Below are 21,521 nucleotides of genomic sequence, written 5' to 3'. Positions count from 1 at the left end.
CCATGAATTCATCTCTGTAACAGAAAATCCTGAAGGAAAATGTCCTGCAGTCGGTTTGTGCCCTGAACCTCAAGCACACCTCCACCTCTGAGTGGCTCAAAAAAAAAGAAGCTAAATTAAGATTTTGAAGTCACCTTATCAAGGTCTGGCTATCCAATCACATTGAGATGCTTTGACATGACTGTGAACAGCCCAGTAATGCTCAAAACTCCAGTGTCACTGAATTAAAACAATTCTGCAAATAAGATAGGGCCAAAATTCCTCCACAGCGATGTAAAAGACTCATCGCCAGTTATTGCAAACGCTTGATTGCAGTTGTTGCTGTCAAGTGGTTTAACAAGCAATTACTTTTCACTTAGGTTTGGATAGCTTTTTTTTTTAAATACATGAAATCATCATTAAATGTCTGTATTTACTCAGGTTATCTTTGTCTAATTTTAAAATTTGTTTGATGATTTAAAACCTGTAAGTGTGGGAAATATGGAAAAACTTTCATAGATGCTCTTCTGCATACCTGGATTGTAATGAGTTGTTATTTGAGTTGCTGTTGCCTTCCTATCAGCCTAATGCTGCCGGGTCACTCTCCTGTGACGTCTGGCATCAACATCACTTAGAGAACTGCCACTCACTGGGTATTTCCTCTCTATTGGATCATTCTCTGTAAACTCTGGAGATATATTCTGTGGAAAAATCCCAGTGGATTAGCAGTTTCTGAAGGAAAAGCCTGTCTGGCACCAACAACCAGAGTGTCAGAGTTACAGTCAGAGTCACTTAAAGCACTTTACTTCTCCATTCTGATACTTTGTTTGAACTTCAGCAGGTTGTTTTGATTTGCAATGAGTCGGTGTCATATGATTTGCCAGTTAAATATTTGTGTTAACGAACAGCTGAAACGTTGTACCTAATGATGTGAGTGGAAGTCTAATGAAGTCTAGAAGTTTCTTTTCATATGGGCTGTCATTTAATGTCAAACCATGGTCTCACAGTTCTACTTAAATTACTATTTTTGATATTGTTCTTCCGCATCGTCCTACTTCTTCCTCCTTTACGTCACATTGCTTTCACCAGTTATTGGTATCAACCTTCAGCTCTCGCTTGCTTTCTGAGTCCTCTAAACTGTCTTGTTGCAGTTTAATTACCTCAGAAAAATTTTGCGTTGTGTTTGATAAATGACGTCTGTGCTGTATTGATATCTACTTCTGCCTCGTGTTATTAGAAGTTATGCATTGCATGCGAATCACTGTGGAAAAATGTGTTTAGGGAGTGATCGCATGTTTATCATTTTGAAATACAGTTAAATAGGATCTGCAAATTGTGTCTAAGTAGGTGAAACTTGTTTTGCCAAAAGGATGATTGATTCAGTTTAGGACACTGAAAATATGGTCTTGAGAAATGGGAGTTAATGGGAGTTTTTGTAGGTATGTGTTTGCAGAATCACAATACTAATTACTAAATTAATGCTGTTAAAAGATAACAATAAGATAAAATATACTATATTTATCTCAGGTGTGGGAAATTCTTTTGTTACACCACTTCAATAATAAAAACAGCAACAATGATAATAGCATTAAAAATTATAATAATTAAGCATTTCAGAATCAACAAAGCAAAAGTAAAATTCTAAAATTCAGTAAATAAAGTTTTGTTACCACATAGGATTCAAATAAAATGTCTAAATGAGCATACAGAACATTCAGATGATTTTCTGCTTTACACGTGTTGTACTGTAGTTATTGCCTGAGGTATGAAGGGTTTTCCGTTTCTGTCCTCGTGGCAGCAGAGCTGAATTGGTCTGGTAGAGAAGGTTCTCCAGTAAGTCTTGTAGAGGGTGGTTAGAATTATCCCAGATAGAAAGCAGTTTGTTAAGTGACCTCCTGTCCACTGCAGTTTTAGAAGTGTCCACCTTCCAGCCAGTGCCTGCTCACCCTCTTCTTGTATACAGCCTCTTCTAGTTCAGCCTGTTGTCGATGTGTTACTTGTAGTCGTCCACCACGCCAACATCTTACCCCAGGATAGACACAGGCCATGTAGTCTTCATCTTCCTTCTGAAGTTGATCCCCACCTTTCTGCTGTTATTTACATTTAGAAACATGATTCTTGTTAGACCACGGCACAAAACCATCCACTAGTGGTGTGTAGCTTCCTCTTGCCCATCACTTATTCATCCAGACACTGCAGAATCATATTTCTGTAGGGCCTGTTGGGGCCTTAAAAAGAAAATTTACAGGTAGCCTTTCAAACCAGTATTTTTCACCATTAGAGTGTAAATAATCTCACACCAACAAGAAACTTACACACTCAATTCGGTCATATCACGGCCAACAAGTGGACACATTAGGCCAGAATAGGTTAGAAAGACAGACGTATAGAAGATCTACCTATTTTCAAAGAGTAACAGGACAACCTGTTAGTCTTTAGACAGGTTGTCCTGTTACCCTTGCTTCATATATGCTTTTTTGCCATTCAGAGAATATTGCTATGTATTTTTAAGTGGAGTCCAGCCTGAACTTTGTATATTTGCAAAGTTTTAGAAGTATAGAGTAAGTGTACATTAGTTTCATTTTAATAATTTATCAGCATAGTAACCTACCTACTGCAGAGGCTTCCACTCAGTTTCGAAGCAGAAAATTATTCCTGGTTCCACTGGGGCTCGAACCCAGGACCTTCTGCGTGTAAAGCAGACGTGATAACCGCTACACTATGGAACCAGCTGATTGTCCTTTCCGAAGTGTAACATAATAAAGAATACGCGATACATCTAACGTGGCTAATAATTGCTTGTTTTTCCAATATGATGAAGGAAAGCCGCTTCGAGAGTCCGCTGGTATTCGCTGCTCTTTCAAGCGGTTCCCTGTGCTTCGCTGCTTTTTAGACAAAGTGACGATGAGTGTCAGTGTCTCCCAGTAAGTCATCTCGCTCGGATACTAACCTAACTACGTCCTAATCTAACCTAGCTGCTGCTGTTTTTAGTTCCAGCGCCAGTGGAGCCCCCCTTTTCTTTTTGCTTGTTTGACCGATCACACGTTATGGTAGCTAGCACCGAGCTGCTACTTGTGAGCTGGAAATAATCGAGCGGGGCGAGTCGCCTCCATTTGTCCGTGTGTCCAGCCTTCCGACTGCATGAACTAACAACATACCAAGTCAGGATTAGCGTTTCTAGCTTAGGAAGCACTCTTGGCTTATCCGGCTAGCATGGCTCAAGTGTGTTTGTTGCTCAAACATGTGATTCCAGTCCTGAAAACCTCTTTTGCCACATAGCTGAACACTGTAACTGTACTTCAGTGTATTGTGAAAAGAGGAAGCAGGCACGATGTTAGATCAAAGACTAACTGATAGCCAGACACACTGAAAGTTATTATTTACCTTGGCCATGTGTTAAAAACACACATTTAATGCTGTAATATTTACACTACTTAGCAGGTTTAATCATTACACATGGCTGTATGTGACATTTAGACGAGCAGAATAACGAGGCAGAGAGCAGCAACAAGGAGGGTATTTAAACATGTCCAGCAGAAGCAGTCTAGCTTTTTTAACGCTGTCCTGCTTATCTGTATCTGTTGTATCTATTGTGCATTATTCATCTCAAGAGCTCCAGAGGTGCCCATCAGAGGGTTCAAATATAAATTCCTAAGCGCTCTCATCCTCTTGCTAAATTGTGATAAGTGTGTTTGCTGCTGATTGGTGAGGCTCCTCAATCAGGCTTCTGTTCAAATGGCCGGTCCCTCCTGTTTTTTTATGCTCCTGTGGGGTCTGAAATATGTATTCATATTTATGTTCTTTGCAATGACTTGATCTTCAATCATGCACACTATAAGTTATTTGTTCCAGAGGTTTTCCTTTTGCTGGCCTCTTGAAATCGCCTCAGCATCTCATTCTTCCATTTTTAGCTGTTTTGACTCCAGCTTTCTTCGGTGCCAATGAGGGAAGGGGAGTCAGGCTGGCTGAACAACGTGGGGATGACAGCTGCGTCTGTTTATCATGTGGGGTACAATAGCACACCTTGAGAGCCAGCCAGAACTTGTATTCTCACTGATCCAACACAGCAGGCCAGAATTAATCATATAGATTCATATGTGGGCAGGATCAAAATGCAAGACATGCTAGATCTGTGCCACAGACTTCATTTGACCAAATGGTATCTGTGTATGACGCTAGACAGGCCATACAGTATCACAAAGTAAACTTGGAAGTTAAAAGTTAAATTGCTAAGGAGATATTTTAAATTATTTTGTTAAAAACACTGAAAAGCTTAAATTGCTTACATTTTCTGCTCAGTTCCCTGAAACCCAGTGTATTATCTTTGTCTGATAGAAACTTAAAGTATGACACAAAACTCAAATAAGATAGCAGAATTACCTTTCATAAAAGAACTTTTTAATAAAAATTGTTTTTTTTATGTTTAAACTCTCTTGTAAAGTAAATAGAGTTATTCATCTAAACACCTTGTAGCCTAGACTATTTAACAGTTTTTAAATAGTCATTTTCAAACAATTTCAGTCTTATAAATATTAATTTTCTACACAATTTCCTACCTGACCTCTTTACAATGAGCAGGTTTTTTTTTAAAGTATGTATGTAAGATTTTAAAAAAACAACTTTATCCCCCAAATGAGAAATCACTGTTAAAACATGAAAAGCAACTTAGCTCAGTAACATGTGTACAGTATCACAAAAGAAAATAGCTTGAAAAGTTTTAAATAGAAAAAACAATAAGTTAAGAGCTCAATAAATGTAAATATAATATAATAAGTGCCTTAAATCTGATGATTTGGTGAAGACTTTTTGTGCGTGTCCTTGTGGCAGCAGAGTGCAACAGAGAAAGTGTTCAGCTGCGTGTCCAACAAGTGCTGCAGAAGGTGGTGAGGATCCATTAACTATCCGTAGCCATTCACTACATCTTCACTCATTTGGACGACCTCCTCATCAGCTGATGGAGGAATCCAGAAAGTGTGTTGACTCTAACTGGGGCAATAGCGATGCTAAAGTTCATCAGCCAGTTAAATGGATGCATTAAAACAGCTTTACTCAGTGTTTAGACCCCACAAACATTCTTTCACAGTACCGTGCTTCGGAATGATTTAATTTACTGAATTAATCCAAATTTTTACCTTCATAATCTGCATACTTTCTGAGTCAAAGACCCTAGAAGTACACCAGAGGCTCCAAATTCATGACTGTTAAAAAATGCTGTGAGTTGTTATAGCTATTTATCCCACATTATATGATGCACTTTTCAAAGTTTTCTCAAGTGATAGAACATCCAGGGCACCATTGCTGGGCTCTGTTACTCTGGACCATGAACATTCAATTGATGCAGTTTTGTTATTGAAGCTATAATGTATCTAGTGGAATCGATGCTCATAGTTATTCATAGGACAAAATTGTTGTCAAACAGATTTGGTTTCAGTTTTTAACCGAGGTCAAATGTGTTAGTCATCCCTGAAAATTTTATGTGGATATGTCCTCTACTTAAGCAGTTACAGATGTTTAAAATGCTGGGCAAAAGGTCAGCTAAGCCATTTCCTATGTACTCTGTATATAGGAATTGGCTTATCTCACCTATGTACAATTTTGAAATTAAGTCTTATATTAATTTCCATTTATAGATCAGATTGAATTATCTTAGAGCTATGTTCATTTTAAAGGACATTTTGTGTTTCTGGTGTCAAACAGAGATACTGAAAGCATTGTTTCCTTTGTAGCACATTTGTAAAGATTATTTAAAATTGCTTCTTTTTTGGCTTGAATTTTAACTTCACCAGCTGTCAATCACCTTAATAGTGCGTGGAATGAAACAGGATCAAGGTTTGGGACCAAGTTTTTTGTCAAATGAGGACATATCTGCATGTACTTACATGTCCACTATTGATGCTAGGCAGTTCCAAATGCCATTTCTTGGACTTGTAATAATCTGCAAGTTTAAAAAAAAAATTTCATTATTGCCGAGAGTTGCACCAGCAAAATCTTCTAAAAATAAATAAATAAATTAAGATACACAGAAGTTAAAAGTAAGGTCTGTGTTGTAATTTTAGATTTATATTTACAAGTAATGTGATCACAGTGAGAGAAGGTTTAAATCATCAGTACTCTCTGCTAAGGAAACTCCTGTTAGGGACGCTCCTTTCAGGATACAAATGTTCAAATTTTGGGCAGAGAAGACAAACGGCGGGAGTGAGAGGTAAAGGGGGGGACGATCTGATCTGCATACGTCTGAAACTGACCGATGCCACAAACTATCAGCCCTTTTATAATGCAGTCTTACGATCCCTTCCGAGGCAATTCAACCCTCATTCACACCTTGACCCATGTGACCTTAATGACTCACACAATGGCAGGTTGTGGCACTGTCTCACAGAGAAGTCACACCTTGGCTCATGTCACCCTAAAGACTCACTGGATGACTGGGTGGGTCAGTATCACCTCCAAGGTGACAACTTCAGTTAAGGTTAAATACCTGGGACTCATATCACCTTTTAGAACTAAAGAAGCCTTTCAGATCAGAATGTCTTCATGAACGTTATAAAAAGAAGGCCAGTAGCTTTTTTCTCAAGCACTTAGGACAAGGATGACTGGCTGGACCTTATCCTATCTGACTTTGGGCTAGATCAGAGACAGGTAAAAACACTTTCACAGTGAGTGGAAACCAGAATACCCAGGGGAAACCCACATTGCCACGGGAAAAGCATGCAAACTTCACACACAAAGGCCGCAGCCGACCATAAGGTTCAAACCAGGGGCCTTAGTACAAAGCGAGAGAGCAATCTGAGTCCTGAAATAAACAAGAGATTGGAATATGTTTGCCAGTGAGCAGATATGGATCAAAACAGTGCTCGATTTGAAATGCTTTAAAATTGGCTTAGTGTTAATGTTAAATGTAAAAAAATATATATTTTGTTTGTTTACAAGAAATCTCCACAGGGCGTCTTGTACGTATCTTACATTTATCAGCATATTGCTCCGTAGTGTCACTTGTGGTCAAATATTCCAAAGCATGCCTTTAACACAGGACTGAAAACAATGCATTTTGGATATATTTGTATTGAAGACAGCATGGCAATGAAACTATTCTCTCTCCCATTCTCTCTCCCCCCCTTACAGCAACAAGGTCCTAGGTTTGAATCTGGCAGCTATATAGAGCCTTCCTTTCTGGGGAGAGTATCTTCTATCTGTGTGGGTTCTGTTATGGACTCCGGCTTCCTCACAAAGTGCACATACTTGGTGATTATTGTAGGTCGGAATGTGAGCATGAATGATTATCTGTCTCTATGTTAGCCCTATGATAGACTGGGGATGTGACCTTGGTATACCTCACCTCTCTCCCAGTGACAGCTGGTATAGGCTACAGCTTCCCAGTGACCCTGAATTGGATAAATAGTTAGGAGAATGCATGGATGTGTGGATGAAGCTCTTCCTTTATGATGATGTGTTCTAACAACAGAAAGAGGCTGGCCATAAAAAACTGAAATCACAAATGCACTTGTGATAAACAGAGAGAATGTGGACACATAGAGGTGAAACTGAAACTGATAATTATTTGATGCAGTGCACTTGTGTGATTTATAGCGAAGCGTGTAGTGCTACGCTGCAGACCGGTCTGTTAACAGAGTGACAGCTGTCTTGTATAAAAGGTTTGTGATGCTTTGAGTCAATCATAACTGATTAGAAAAATGTAAGCTTCAAGTGGGTGAAAGAATTTACTCCTAATCTTCTTCTACACAATAATGTGTACCCGCCATCAAGAGTAGACGGCCTGATTTGGTGCAGACCAATGCAGATGTTGTACCATCTTGAAAATCAGTCACTGGAACTAAATTGCTGTTTCAGTTGGACTTTAATCTCTGCAGCGTGTTCCCAGTTTTACAAGCAATGTCATTTGCTGCTAGATGCCTGTGGCCATTTTGATGGTCATCTTCTCGGACTTACGCATGATTCCAGTGACTGTAGACCGGGAGCCCTGGAGAGTGTGACCTGCAGAGCCGTCTATGTCTCAGTCGAAGGTTTGTGCCATATCTATAAGCGACATCTACGGTTTTCTCATTCTGAATCATCTTCCTTTTATGTTCTTGTCTGTCTATTTGTCTTTTCTCCCCATGAAACACCTTAAATTGATTACATGCCACACGAACATCTGGCATAAAGTGTCGGGTTGTCAGAATTGCTCAAAAACATTTCATTTAGCCCTAGTGTTGTGGGTTGCGGATGTTGTGCTAGTGTTTCTTGTTAAGTTTTAGGTCCCCCATCCCAAAATGATGCATATTAATATAAAATGTGCTTTTAAAAAATCAGCTGCAGTGTCCCACTTACTCTGGATAATTCTTAGATGTCACTGTCAGCAGTTTCCATAGACTCTGTCCATCAGTGTGAAGTTGTGTATTTTCAGTGACAACTGCTCACAGCAAGGTCTTTAGATCATCCAGACTGTCCATTATCAGTCAGATATCTCAAAATCTGGGCAGATAAAATCTAAACTGTGAAATCCTAAAGCTTTCATGTGCAGTAAGCATGTATGTCATTTTGTATTTGGGCTTACAATTTAACCGATATGATGGTGTCTAAAAAATAACCAGCTCAGGTTAGCCTGCAGTCAGTCCCCTAAATAGATAATTGTGTGAACATGCATTCAGTGGAAGCAGTGGCCATTACTGGCACAGACAGCTGTCCTACTGTGCAGTGTGTGTAGCAGTTGTCTGATGAGGCTTTTATAGCATCGCTGACAGTTTTGCTCGGTCAGATCCTTTATGAAAGATGTCAGGTACTGCTCCCCAGTTCCTCTCTTCAAGAAAAAGAAGTATGTCTCCTTCCTAAATCTGCAGACAAGCCTCATTTGGCAAATAGACCACGGGCCCTATATCATAAACTTCCACTAACACGCATTCAATCCATCCATTTTCGCTTGTGTTCGCTTTTAGCGCTTTACCTACTGGTTAAGTTTTGATCCGTTGAAGGTTTGTATCCTGGAAAATGTGGTACTTTAACAGCAGTGATGATTTGTTCACTGACTTAAGCTACTTTTACAGCCTCTACTAAGTTGTCTGGATGTCCCGACCTTTCTGGCCCTTTGAGAGGTCCAGGCATAGCAATGCAGTAAAATGCTTTAAATGAATTTAACTAAAATGAATTTGTTAACTGAAATAAAATAGACATTGTGTTATGTGAATCTCAATCACTTGCTTTTTAAACTTTATTTTTCTAACATCTATATTTGTGCTGTTGTAATATTTATTCTGTCTTGTCTGTCATGTTGCCAAGAGAACAAGCTATTTCTGTTTTTAATTAGCCTCTGTGAGCTTCTTTCAAGACTTTTAAAGTGAGTCAGTAGTAACTCAACAATATATTTATCCACAGGTTTGGTTTGTAAAGCAAAACCTTTGGCCGTCACATCTACAGATGATGTCAGACTCTTTATTAGCCTGTGTGGGTGACATTTAGGACACAGGCCCTCCATCTTGCTTGTGCATATTTTGGTTCTTTTTTTTTTGGTTTTGTTACTTCATCTGTTCACAATCCAGAGACGGTGAACTGGCAGAGAGAGGGAGGTGTGGCATGCAACAAATGCCACCCAGTGTGGAGTTAAACAGTTACAGTTAGAATAATATGGTATGCCCTTAACCTTTTTAGTATTATGCTGTATCAGTTTGCAGATTCATCATAACACTCACTGCCCTCAAGTGCTGTTGTTTAGAGACTGCATCTGAACTACGATATTTCATTCACACAGGAAATATATATAGGCTGTCTAACTCATGTCCAAAGCTTCCTGCCTTAGCAGATTCATATTAACACCCGCTCTAGAAAAGGTATTACTCAATACCTTTATTTTACAGCACCACACAGAATGGTAAAGCTACAGCCTGAGCAGTATAGGATGTTTTAAATGATGGACAGACCATGAAACAGTGACACGACATAAACAGTATTCGGTATTTAGCATCTGAAATTGCAGTTGCGGTATATCTGCTGTGAGCTAATATCAGCAAATATAAAGCCCACCAGTAAAGGTAGTTTCTAACCATTTTGTCTCCACTGCTAAACATGTAAAAACTTATTGGGTAAACTGTGCAGCAGTGGCAAAGAAAATGTGTGTCACAGTCCTGTGACATTTGTATTTACACTTCATGTAAGTGGCTACGTTTTAACAAACAATGAATGAACCTTTACAGTGAAAACTGGTCACTTTGATTTTTGGCTTTTTACTTCTTTTTGCACATCTGCAGTGAGCTGGATGGCCTCGTAGGAGACTGCAGCGTGCCGTGATTAATTGGGCTGCACGGGTCTGACGCTAAACCATCATTAGAATGTTAAAGTAATGCGTGGGCAGCTTAATTGGACTTGAAGACACGCTTAATCAAAATTTAGATCACACCTTTTTCTTTTCTTTTTTTAAGTGACCTCTAAGCAGAACATCTAAATCTGCTGTGAGAAGCTGCTTTATAAGGACTGTATGTCTGACTCGCCGAGGATCGTTCATTTAAAGATTCAAGCCCACCGAGCACCCAGCGTGTTTGTTATTCACCTGTAGGGCTTTACCCGGCGCTAGGACCCAGGGTGCGCGATTTTCATCTCCAGCTGCTGCAGACCGAAAACTGGCAATAAGGGAAGATCGCGAGGACAAGCCAAAATTACATACTGTATTCATTCTACTTCAAAATCACATCCCCGGACCCGCAGCGAAGCCACCGCGGAGACAACAATAGCTTGTTGCGCTGTGTGTGAAGGCTTTGTGGCTGTAGACGGCTCGGAGCGCAAGGTAAGACGGTGCAATACCATGCGATTACTAATAACAAAGGCGTTACGGGCGAGCAGGGGGCATTAAAGGGGGCATTGCACAATGCTATTGAGGGCGAGCAAAACTCTGCCAAACTTTGACCTGGATATCTGCATTTTCTAGTTGTCGCTGTCTTGCGGGAGCCGCTACCGGAGCCTGTAGTTGCGGAGATGTTTCGCTGTTATCCCACGGCATTATGTAGGATCGTGTCACATGTAGCCTATGGACAAGCCAACTTGTGTGTCGAGATGACATCTGAGTGTGCAGTCCAAGCGTGCCGGCAGTGGATGCAGTCGGTTACCCAAACGCGGACACGGTAACTGAAGGCAAAGAGATATGTTTTAATTTCAGGCAGATTTAAAAGGCGATGTGGACGGCGCATCGGGCCATCCATTAACCTGGAAAATAAGAACATCACCCCTGACTGTTTCTGTGATCGGCTGCCTTCCTCCTTTCGTTCGCTGTGGAATAATTCATTACTTAGACCAAGATGGAAGAATAATGCGCTTGATTTTCACTCAAGCGCGTTATTCTTCCATCCTCCCAGCCTCGACATTCAACACTGACCAGGTGAACCACCAACTCAGACGGGACATCCTCGTCGCTGCTGGAGAGCATGGCGGCCTAAATAGGTAGGGTCGATAATCTCCAATATGACTCACAGATAGATGACTGTGAATGCCCACTTTGAAGACGGTGTATTCTTTCATAAAAAGAGATCGGGCCTTCGATATAAACAACGTGCCTTCATCTATATCGCAGTTGTCATAGTGCATGTGCGGACTGCTACATCCCTGCTCGACTGATTTACAAATGCACGTATAACAAGTTTTTTTTTGAAGCCCTCAGATGTCCGATGTGCAGCCCGTGAACCAAACTCGTCTATAATTGGTGAAGCGCCGAGCGGCCGGCCACTACCGGGATAGCTCTTGCGCGGTCGTTGAGGTCTCCGGGTTACCCCGACTCAGACACAATGCGATGTGTCAGCAGGCGACTTTGTGATACTCGTGCTTTATGCTCGGTCCTCTTCGGCGTTCTTCCTCCGTTTTTCCTTCTTTCTTTTTTTACTGATCGACGTTTTTTTGTTTCCCAATTTCACGTTTGGCCATCTGTCAACGATTTGGCTGCCTGCACGCAGCCATTACTGAGCGAATGGCGAAGGGCATGTTAGAGGCTCTCACACACCGATCCACTCCGCGATAGGAGAGCAGCAGCGAAGTAGTTTCTGCTCGCGGTGCTCTCGGCGGATGGACGCGATCGTTTGTCCTGCACCGCCGTGCTGGTCAGGATCCGACACAGATCGTGCATGGTAGTAAACAAACTCTTTTTCAGTGGCGCGACGATGTCAGGGTCCCCCCCGTGTGTATGCGTGCACGGTTATTTCCTCACCATCGCAAGTATTGAGAAAAGTAGGAAATTTGTTGGCCTAAAGGAGCGGATACCCTTGTAAACAGCAGGCCTGCGCTGCTTTCAGGATTCAGGTAAGACAAGTGGCCTAATTACAGCAGGGTAACCTGTACCGCTTAACTACTGAGCCAAAATGTGATTATGGAGTGAGAGGGCTAAATATCCTGTGGTTGTTTATCTTTTGAGGGGAGAGAATCGGGCAGGACCAAGTGTAAACCTCCTGCTCCACAGGCTGGGTTGAAACTTTAAGATTTTTTTTGTTTGTTTGTTTGTTTGTTTGCCTTTGTTTGAATGGAAGCTGCAGATGTGTTGTCATTCACTTCATAACTGCACACATGAGCTGGTGGTCGACAGATATCCAGCTCCCTGCAGTCAGAGAAGGAGGAGGCTGCTCATGTTTCAGTGTGAACTTGTTCCAATTCACAACAGGCTACAAATGGTTGTAAACGAATGGGGATTTTGTTCTATTACAAATGAGGCACACGACCTTCTAGAGAAGGTTGTAGATGATATTACCTTTGCAATAACGTGTCTTGTTTTGTATCCTGACCCTCTTCAGTTGTGTTAAACACAGTGTGGCTTCTATATTAAGCATGTTTGGATTGTTGTCAGTAGGTTGTAGGCTCTTGTCCTTGTGCATTGGGTCAGCTGTCTGGATTTTTATACAGAGAAGAAATCTGAGGGCTAACATTAACATTCAAAACCCAAGCCTCATCCATATTGTAGTTATGCCTTGAACTTGTCTTAAAACCACTTCTCTCTATCCAGTTAAAACCTGAGCTGACCTGATAGTAACAGGAAATGTGATTTTGACACACAGCACTGCAAGAGGTGAATGACAGGGAACTGAAGAGGCACCGCTGAGGGAATGGCACTCTGTTTGTTCATATATTCATTATAAATGTTTATTAGCGGCCGTGTTTATAGAATTGCTTCACAGCATGAGGCCTGGACTGGCTCATTCCAAGTGTCACATAAAATATTAATAATAATAAAAATCATATGCTTCAGTTGGGATGTTTTCAGCATAATACATGTGGTGACTGTGCATGGCAAAAAGGAAGTAAATTTGCAAAGAAGAATGATGAGTTGTGTTCTTGGTGTTTTCTATGAAAGAGAGCAAGCATCTGCGAGCAAATTGTTGATGTGAATAATCCTAACTCAGCACTTTAATAGCACCACTTTTGGTTTGTAAAGGAATGTGAAAATAGTTATGCAGATAGTTTAAAATCAGTTCGATTAAACACGATGAAAACACAGGTGTAAAATTTCCAAAAGAGCTTGCAAGAAAAAGTTGGGTTTGAGCTGAGCTGACAGAGGTCAGTGCTGGAAGCTTAATCTCATTCACTGGTAAGGTTGGATGCATGGTATCGTCACAAATAACGAAAAAATGTATGTGAGGATCATAGGTTTCATCCGTATCTATTTCAAAAGAATCCAGTAAAAAAAAAAGTAAAGCTTTCCCCTCCACATCTTCTCCCAGCTATAGTCCGCCAGTCTGCAGCCTACAGCATGTAACTGGAGAGCCTCCAACACCCCGGAGTCTTTCTTCCTCGCGTTAATTCCCCTGCAACGGACCCAAACCTCTCCCACTCTTTTTTTTTAATTCATATTGTGGCCGTTTAGAAACCATCACCCACAGCTGACTGTTAATTGACCCGGCTGACACCCAGGCGCGCACGGACATCCAGCGATACTCGGGGCTAAATTTGTTGTTGTTGTGGGTTTGAATAAAATGTTTTTGTTTTTTAAACGAGGTTTATTACTTCGTTACCCCGATAAGCCTTTTCAGTTTAGCGCACCGTTACACTCTTTTGGTCGCGATCCCCCCCATTCCCCTTGAGCGGCTGGAGCTCGCGTTGCATGCCGGTACCTGCAGTCCTCACCGCTCCCTGCCTCTCCAGCGTTTAATCCTGGGCGTGGATAGCCGAGCACTACATCTCCCATGCTGTCACCGTGCACCCTTCTGCTCCCCCCCACCCCCTCTCTCGCTCTCTCTCACACCAGACTGGAGACTGGAGATACGGAACGGACCGTCTTGGCGACCCCCCCTCTCCTACCCTCCCCTCCTCCCTCCCCCAGCCCCTCGGACTTTTAGGACCGAAAACCGTCGAGATCAGTGAGCAGCCGCGGACTGTAGAGGCGAAAGGCTGGACACGGCCGTATCACAGTCGTGCCTGCACGGTGGTTCACATGCCATCTGGACGAGCAGGTTCGTAACTGTTTGTGTCATTAGAAATCTTTTTATCCCTACAGCTGATTGTCTTGGGGACTATTCAGTATTTTGCGTAGAAAGAGAGAGCCCGAAAGGGGCCGGAGAGGAGAGCAGAGGACAGGCTCGGTGGGTCGGGGGCTCTGATGAATGCCTTTCCACGCCGAAGTGGCTCAGTCGGTCCGTCAAAGGGCCGATAAGAGGGACGGGAGCACTTCGCATTAGGTCGGGGATAAATAACAGTAGCTTGCCTCAACATGCAAACCGCCGGGAGAGCTGCGAGGGCTTCGCGGAGAATCCGCTGCGCAGGGAAGCTGGAAACCTAACGTTGCTGGAGGTGGTGGTGGTAGTGGTGGTCAGCGGAGTTAAATATATTGTTTGCCCCCTTTTCATGGCCACTCCAGCCGCACAATAAGTTGTGCCACCCACCCCTATGGTCGTTTTCCTGCTGGTTACTTTTCTTCCCCCCCCCACACACTTATCTGCCAGTAAGTCTGCGCCTCCAGTTTTCTGTGCTATCAGCGGCAGAAACGGATTATTTGTTTGTAAAAACGTCTACCGGCAGGGTTACTTTGTAGGCTGATGAAGCGGGCCAGGAGTTTAGTTTGTTTGGCTCTCCCGTTGTTGTCCCCGCGTCTTCGCATTGATGTTCACTTACCTTATCAGGGGGAGATGTGACACATTGTGTGCTCCTACGTCGTAGCCCAGGCAGCCACTAGACAGGAGCGGAATCTCTCGTGTCACTTTGCTATATTTTCCTCAAACATCTGTCTTTCATCTCTGGACCTTTCCATCCCATCCTCTCCGGGTTATTTAGACGAGGTTCAGAGACGCAGACAGCCTGTCTGCTCAGTTTGCGCCCGTGTTTGTGTGCGGATGGACCGATCACCTGAGAGCCAGTTGCCATTCTCTCATTATGGTGACTGCTCGCCATCTCCAGCGAGAGAGAGAGGAGGGAGCGACCCGGAGCTCTCCAGAGTTTTTTCTTGCTGATAATTAAAGCAGAGGTAAACGTGTTGTTTTCGGGGTGCCCTAACGCTTCAGTGGGCATGTGTTGTTATTGTGCACTTTTCAGATGTGACATTGGGAACGTGTGTCTTTTGTGCCGTGTACGTGGGCTGGGCAGCGAGCTGACCGGGTGGAAGTAGGCTACATCGGAACAATTTGGCTTCTTCGCGGCTGTTTTTCCTCAAAGGCTTTTTCTTTCTTTCTCTCTTTTCTCCCAGGCTCGACTTTGTGTTGTCCACGGTGTGTGTGTGAGGCTGTCTGTGTGCGTATGCGCGGACTGCTGCATATATTTACTGGCCTACATCAGAGCGGATGAATTCAAATGTTTAGTGGCGGAGTCGACCGCGATCGCAGCACAAAGACAAAGTAGCTGTAAGCAACTGTTGTACGGTAATGTATGCAGACCGTCGCTGCACACAGCGGCATCTGCATCGCTGGATTTCCCTTTTTTCAGTCGTGCTCGCAGATTCCAGCAGAGATTGGCTTGTCAGTCATTATGTGCATCATCTTCGTTATGTTTCACTGATTCAAGGGTGAAGCATTTCCATTTCCCCCAAAGCTTTGGCACAGATTTTCTTGTTGCACAGTCCCTTTTGTAGTCGTCTCATTTGCTTGCAGATGCGCTCGTCTGCGCTCACCTCTATCTACAGTAAATACTAGGGTCAGTTCCAGCGTGTGTCCCCAGTGTAAGCTGTGTACTTATATGATATGAAGTTGATTCACGCTTTAATTATAATTCCTAATCGTGTGTATGGCCATCAGTGCTTTTTAACTTGTCTTGTGCGAGTTTTCAATAGAAAAGCAGTGAGTGGGATTGTCTGGTCATTAAATCTGGCTGATGAGCATTTAAGGCTGCATGCCAGTAACTGGTCCAGTTATGCATAATCATTAACTATATGCGCACATGCAAAAACCTTTGCTCGTTTCTTGTCAGTCGCGGGTGTGCATGACTTAATCAACACAAAACACACACACTGATGTCGGCTCTAACAAAAGATCATTTGAGCAGTAACAGCTGATTGCCTCATGGATTACTGAATGAGCCTGCTGGGGACAGGCCCTGGGTCGCCTTAGGAAGAGCCTCTATTTGAAGTGACTGTTAAAAGCATTTCTCACTGGGCTCCTGCAGTAAAAACTAGGGGTATCCCATTCATGTTTTTTTTTTTATCCCAATCTTGTAATATTGAGATTTTGCTGATTCCAGGTCTAATCTAGCATTGATATTTATTTTTTGCACATTTTCCCCTAATGCGCATGTATGCCTAGGCTGCATTAAAGTTAGCACATGTTATCCTACATAATTTTCGCTTTTTTTGCTAATTGCCCCTTGATGTTCTCAAGTGTAATAGATATTTTTGCTTATTAATGAAGCTTCTGGCACAGTTTTTGTGCTGATGTTAATGTCAAATAAGGAGGTTTTGAGCTCTGCAGTTACTGAGTGAGTAGAGCGTTGATGACATATTGCATAGTGTAGTTGTACATGGTGGCCGAGTTGCACTTTGCAATAATACCACTTACAGTTGATTGTGAATTGTCTAGGAGGGAAGAAATTTCACATTTGTTGCAGTGATGGCATCCTATTACAGTACCACTCTCAAATTAATTGAACTCTTTAGAACAACCTATTTTTTGACAAATGTTTGTAAAGGCAGTTTGCATGGCTAGGTGCTTGGTTTTGTGGCAATGAGACTGAAAACACCTGAGAGATGTGGCTCGGTATTATTGTTCCTATTGTGTACACCTGCTGAAGGGGAAACCTCCTCTGTGTTCAACCAGGACGATTTTGTAAAGTCACAAGCTTGAGCGAGAACCTCCAGTGAACATGTAGACGTAGAAATTGTTATGCCCATTTTTATTACTGAAGACAGTAATAATTATTTGAACACGATTCAACTTTTTGGCTCAAAAAAACTTTGATGGTTTCTCATAATTTTCTTTTTTGTATGATGTGATATTTTGTATGATATGGACTCTGTGGCAGGGAGGTTGTCAGAAGGATTAAAACCATCTCCTTTAATTTCCAACATAAAAAGTTTCAGGAGTACATCATATTTAAGGTTAACTTGCAGAAATGAAATGGAACATGAAAGAGATGATCATTTGTGGTACTCCTCCAAAAGTTGATTCTGTTCATCTGGACGTAGCGTTTTCAGTGGGAGAAACGTTTCGTCACTCATCCAAGTGACTTCTTCAGTCTCAGCTGACTGCAGGTTTCCCCAACCTTATAAACAGGACATTTGCACAATGACTGAAACCAGCCCAATCATAATTATGCAAATTCTCATGACCATTGATCAACAACCAATGACCAAAACCCACTGATCAAAGACCACTGATCAATGGCCATGAGTACCATTCACCGAGAGTTGGGGAATGGCTGCAATCACAGCATTGTAAGATGGTGACAGATGTACCCTCAGGCCCCCTCCTCAATTCAGAGATGGTCTTTCCCTTTTCACGTAAATGGCCTCCTTGATTCCGCGCTCAAACCAGCGTTCCTCCCTGTCCAGGATGTGAACATCCTCATCATTGAAAGAGTGTCCACTGGCCTGTAGGTGTAAATAGACTGCAGAGTCCTGGCCCAGCCATTCCCCAACTCTCTGGTCTTTGATCAGTGGGTTTTGGTCAGTGGTTGTTGATCAATGGTCATGAGAATTTGATTTTGACGTCACTTGGATGAGTGACGAAACGTTTCTCCCACAAAACGCTACGTCCAGATGAACAGAATCAACTTTTGGAGATTTACTTTCCTGGATGATCGAGAATGCATCAAGACATCATTTGTGGTAGTTTCTTACGTGTCTCTGCCAAGGGTTCATTGGATCCTAATCCTTCTATGCTTCAATTAATGCATTAGATCTCATTTTACGCAGTGAATGTACAATGTTCTTTTAGTGAAGAGAGTTCACATTTCAAATGGATGAGCACTGGCAGCTTTCCACATCCCCTATGTGCAACAAAATAAAATCAAAGGGAATAACACAACGAATACGTGCCATCAGTTTACCACACTTCTCTCTGCTGCTCTAGATTGTCTCCTTGTTCTTAGGAAATTGTAACACAGCTGAACTCCAAGCATATCTTAAAGAAAGGAAGTTTTCAGTTGCCCAAAGTTAGTTACTTATTTCTTCTCGAAGGTTTAGTCGAACAGATATTTTCTGTAGCTGAAAGGAGAACGGTGCTAAAGTAATCACAGCAAGTGGTTTTATGTTTTTTTCTCTTGTGTGTTTTGCAGCATATCACTGTATTTGAAGGAGAACTCTCACCTGACTGACGCAGATACCCCCTAAGGCATGTTGTGCTAAAGAAACACCTATGCAGGTAATTGGCTTTTTTTTCTGCTGAAGTTGTATTGCTTGAATAGCGCATCCTGTCCTCTTATCTAATTAACACCGGCCTCATGAACTTTTCTTATTACTCAGGTGGATCCCACACTAATGAATGTAGGGGATGGAGGCACGGTGAGCAGAGAGATCAGTGCTCCAAATAAAGCGTCTGCTAGCATGGTGGGAAATCCCCCCCAGACGCTCCCCCCTGAGTTCAGAGGAGATGTTACTCTCAGTCAGCAAAATAAGACAACTCCAACAAAAGACTGTAAGACTGTAAAAGCCTGCCCGGACAACTACAACCACAGCCCCGAACTTTCTCCGCCGCAACTGCCCAACAATGCACCAATGTCCGGCTTGGTCCTCACCAGCTCAGAAAAGAGAACAGACAAAAGAGCAGAAACCTCTAAGCTCAAAGCTGATGGTTCTGGGGTCTTCCCCACTCCTCAGTGGTCGAGTGGTGTAAAAGTTAGCCAGGAGGATTCACTCAGCCCCTGTCACAGCAATGTGACATCCAATAAGAAATCCCATTCACAAACACAATCTGTGCAAAGTGTCCCACCTGGGTTTCAGTGCTCTGCCATGTTTAAACCAGCCCAGCCTGTTGCCTTCCTTCCCACAGCAAATTTTTCCTCTCCACTTTGTAAAATGAATCTTCCACCAGCATTAGGTCAGATTGCAGCATTGAGAGAAGCCCCAGCCACTCAGTTTCAGAAAGAAAGCCAGCCTCAAAGCTCAGGTGTTGCTGGGCCACCTCTCATGCGGACCTATCCCTACCCGTTGTCTGTGGCCCGGACTCCGGCTGCAGAGAAAAAGACGGGCACGTCGACCTCAAAACTCAGATCTAACCACACATCAAGTAAGAATGCTAAATCTGTTGGAGAACATAAATCTTTAGCTTCTGTGGTAGCCTCACCAGCTATTGCCCTACCATTGCAACACCCATCATTAACTTCAGCTGCACCCACTCACTACACCTTGTCTCCGACTGCTGCCATTTGCTGTGGCTCTGCTCTGGCCAACATCGCCTCACAGAGCAGAATGCTGAACCATGTAGAGAAAAGCAACAGCATAGATAAGACAACCATGGGCTCTCTAAAAACCACACCTCCTGCAACAGACGACCACACAGTCTGCTCAGTTGAATCAAGAGATGTACCTCTTGATTTGTCCGCCAAATCAAAACGCCCTAAATGCTTAAATGACCCTCCTGTTACTATGATGGAATCCCACAATAATGAGTCAAATCAGAGAGAATTTCTGAATTCAAAGAAGACTCATTCTGCAAATTACGGCTCCGCTCTGCAATACCCCATCTTACCAAACACCCACCGAAATGGATCTCATCAAAAGCAATTAAATAGGTCTCAGAATCACCAGATCCCAGAGGCCAAACCAGCCTGGGGTAAGGGATCTTCACAAGATTCAATAAAAAACATCCCTGGTACATATGTGGGAGTTGCTAGTCCAATATTGGCTTCTACTCTAAGGGGCAAAGATGGAAAAGGGACGTTTGTGGATGAATTTCAGAGTTTCGCAAAGCAGGAGTTTATATCTATAATTGACCAAGGAGAACATCTGGCCTCAGGAGGAAAGAAGCCATCCTGTCTGATGAAGGGTAACCAACACACTCACAGTGTCAAGCATGTTAAAAACACCAGCACAACCATAACTAAGAACTGTCCCTCAAAAGGAGCCCTAACCACTGCGTTGTTAAGCTCAACCAATGCTCAAATTCCTCAGAAATGTGGGCCTGGCAAAACAGCGGTACCATACTCTGCTCCCCTTGTCAGTCCAGCTTGGCAGCAGGCATCTCATCTCACATCATCACATCAAGCTTCTTCTAATCATCGAAAAATCACACAAGGATCTCCAAAGACTAAGGGCACCGCAGTTACAGACAGTTGTAAGTTTCCAAGTGCCCATCACAGCCCGTCCAAACCTGAGGATGATAAGTGGGAGAGAATGAAGTCTCCTCTGTCTAACCTTGCGTCCATTGTAAAGCAGCAAGCTCTTGATACAACAACACTGACGGATGAAGGTAATTCCCAAGCATCGCCTGTTGCATCACGAAAAGCTGATGGTCTGAATCCACTCGCGGGAAATCAAGACATACAATCTAAGCATACCTCTACTTTTGAATACCCACCATGCTGGTCTGTGGAAAAGTGGCCTAGTGCACCATCTCAAGGGGATTTCACTCAAGCTATGAAAAGACATGACAAGGCAAATGCCGCTGAGCTTTTGGAGAATAACACTGACATGCACACCAGTCAGGGAGAGCACATGGGACTTCAGGTGAAGCAAGGCTCCTCAAAGCCCGCAGGCCAGTCTCATCTCTACGGGAGCAGTGCATCAACAAATGGGAACAGGATGGAGAGTAAACTAGCCCAGGTGTTAGAGGGGGAGATATTGAGGAAAGAAAGTGGGCCGTCAGACAGTCCTCCTGGTGACAAATTGGAGGGCATGGCTGCATCTATTCTTACAGGCCAGTGTGCAGGGGGAGGCGACAAGTTTGAGAAGAAAACAAACGGAACCAAAGAGGAGTCGCCAACCAAAGCAAAAGCTGCTGCCGTCAAACAAAAGAAGAACGGTCCTAAGAAGCCAGCAAAAGAGAAATCTCCAACAGATGCATTACAGAAGGCTGCAAGAAGGAAAAAGCAAGAGACAGAAAATACTCCAACCAAAGTGTCCCCTAAAAAGAAGGTAAATTATTAATTCCTATTACTCTCATTATTTCTCTTTGGTTAAATCTGAAGAAATATTTAAGGTAGCAATCGTCTTTTAAGAGTTTAAAGAG

At 42.7% G+C, this 21,521-nt stretch overlaps 1 protein-coding gene and 1 non-coding gene across 6 annotated transcripts in view; one reads left to right on the top strand and one right to left on the bottom strand.

Annotated features, from left to right (window-relative positions):
• Positions 1–2,635: 2,635 nt before the first annotated feature.
• Positions 2,636–2,708, bottom strand: trnav-uac. The gene has a single exon. It is a non-coding gene; the product is annotated as a tRNA-Val (tRNA).
• An 88-nt stretch (positions 2,709–2,796) lies between these two features.
• Positions 2,797–21,521, top strand: part of bcorl1 (BCL6 corepressor-like 1) — a 30,464-nt gene continuing 11,739 nt past the window's right edge. Inside the window, exons 1-3 of one of the 5 annotated variants that reach the window (XM_014334055.2) lie at positions 2,797–2,903; positions 18,631–18,716; positions 18,818–21,427. In XM_014334055.2, the coding sequence (XP_014189541.1) occupies positions 18,711–18,716; positions 18,818–21,427 (2,616 nt within the window). In that variant the 5' untranslated portion in view covers positions 2,797–2,903; positions 18,631–18,710. The other 4 variants (XM_014334048.2, XM_014334057.2, XM_014334050.2 and 1 more) reach the window with 4 other exon arrangements.

Source organism: Haplochromis burtoni, unplaced genomic scaffold (genome assembly GCF_018398535.1).
Source record: "Haplochromis burtoni strain Fernald_Lab_line unplaced genomic scaffold, NCSU_Asbu1 Contig_4, whole genome shotgun sequence".
NCBI lineage: Eukaryota > Metazoa > Chordata > Actinopteri > Cichliformes > Cichlidae > Haplochromis > Haplochromis burtoni.
This window is presented reverse-complemented; position numbering and strand designations above follow the sequence as displayed.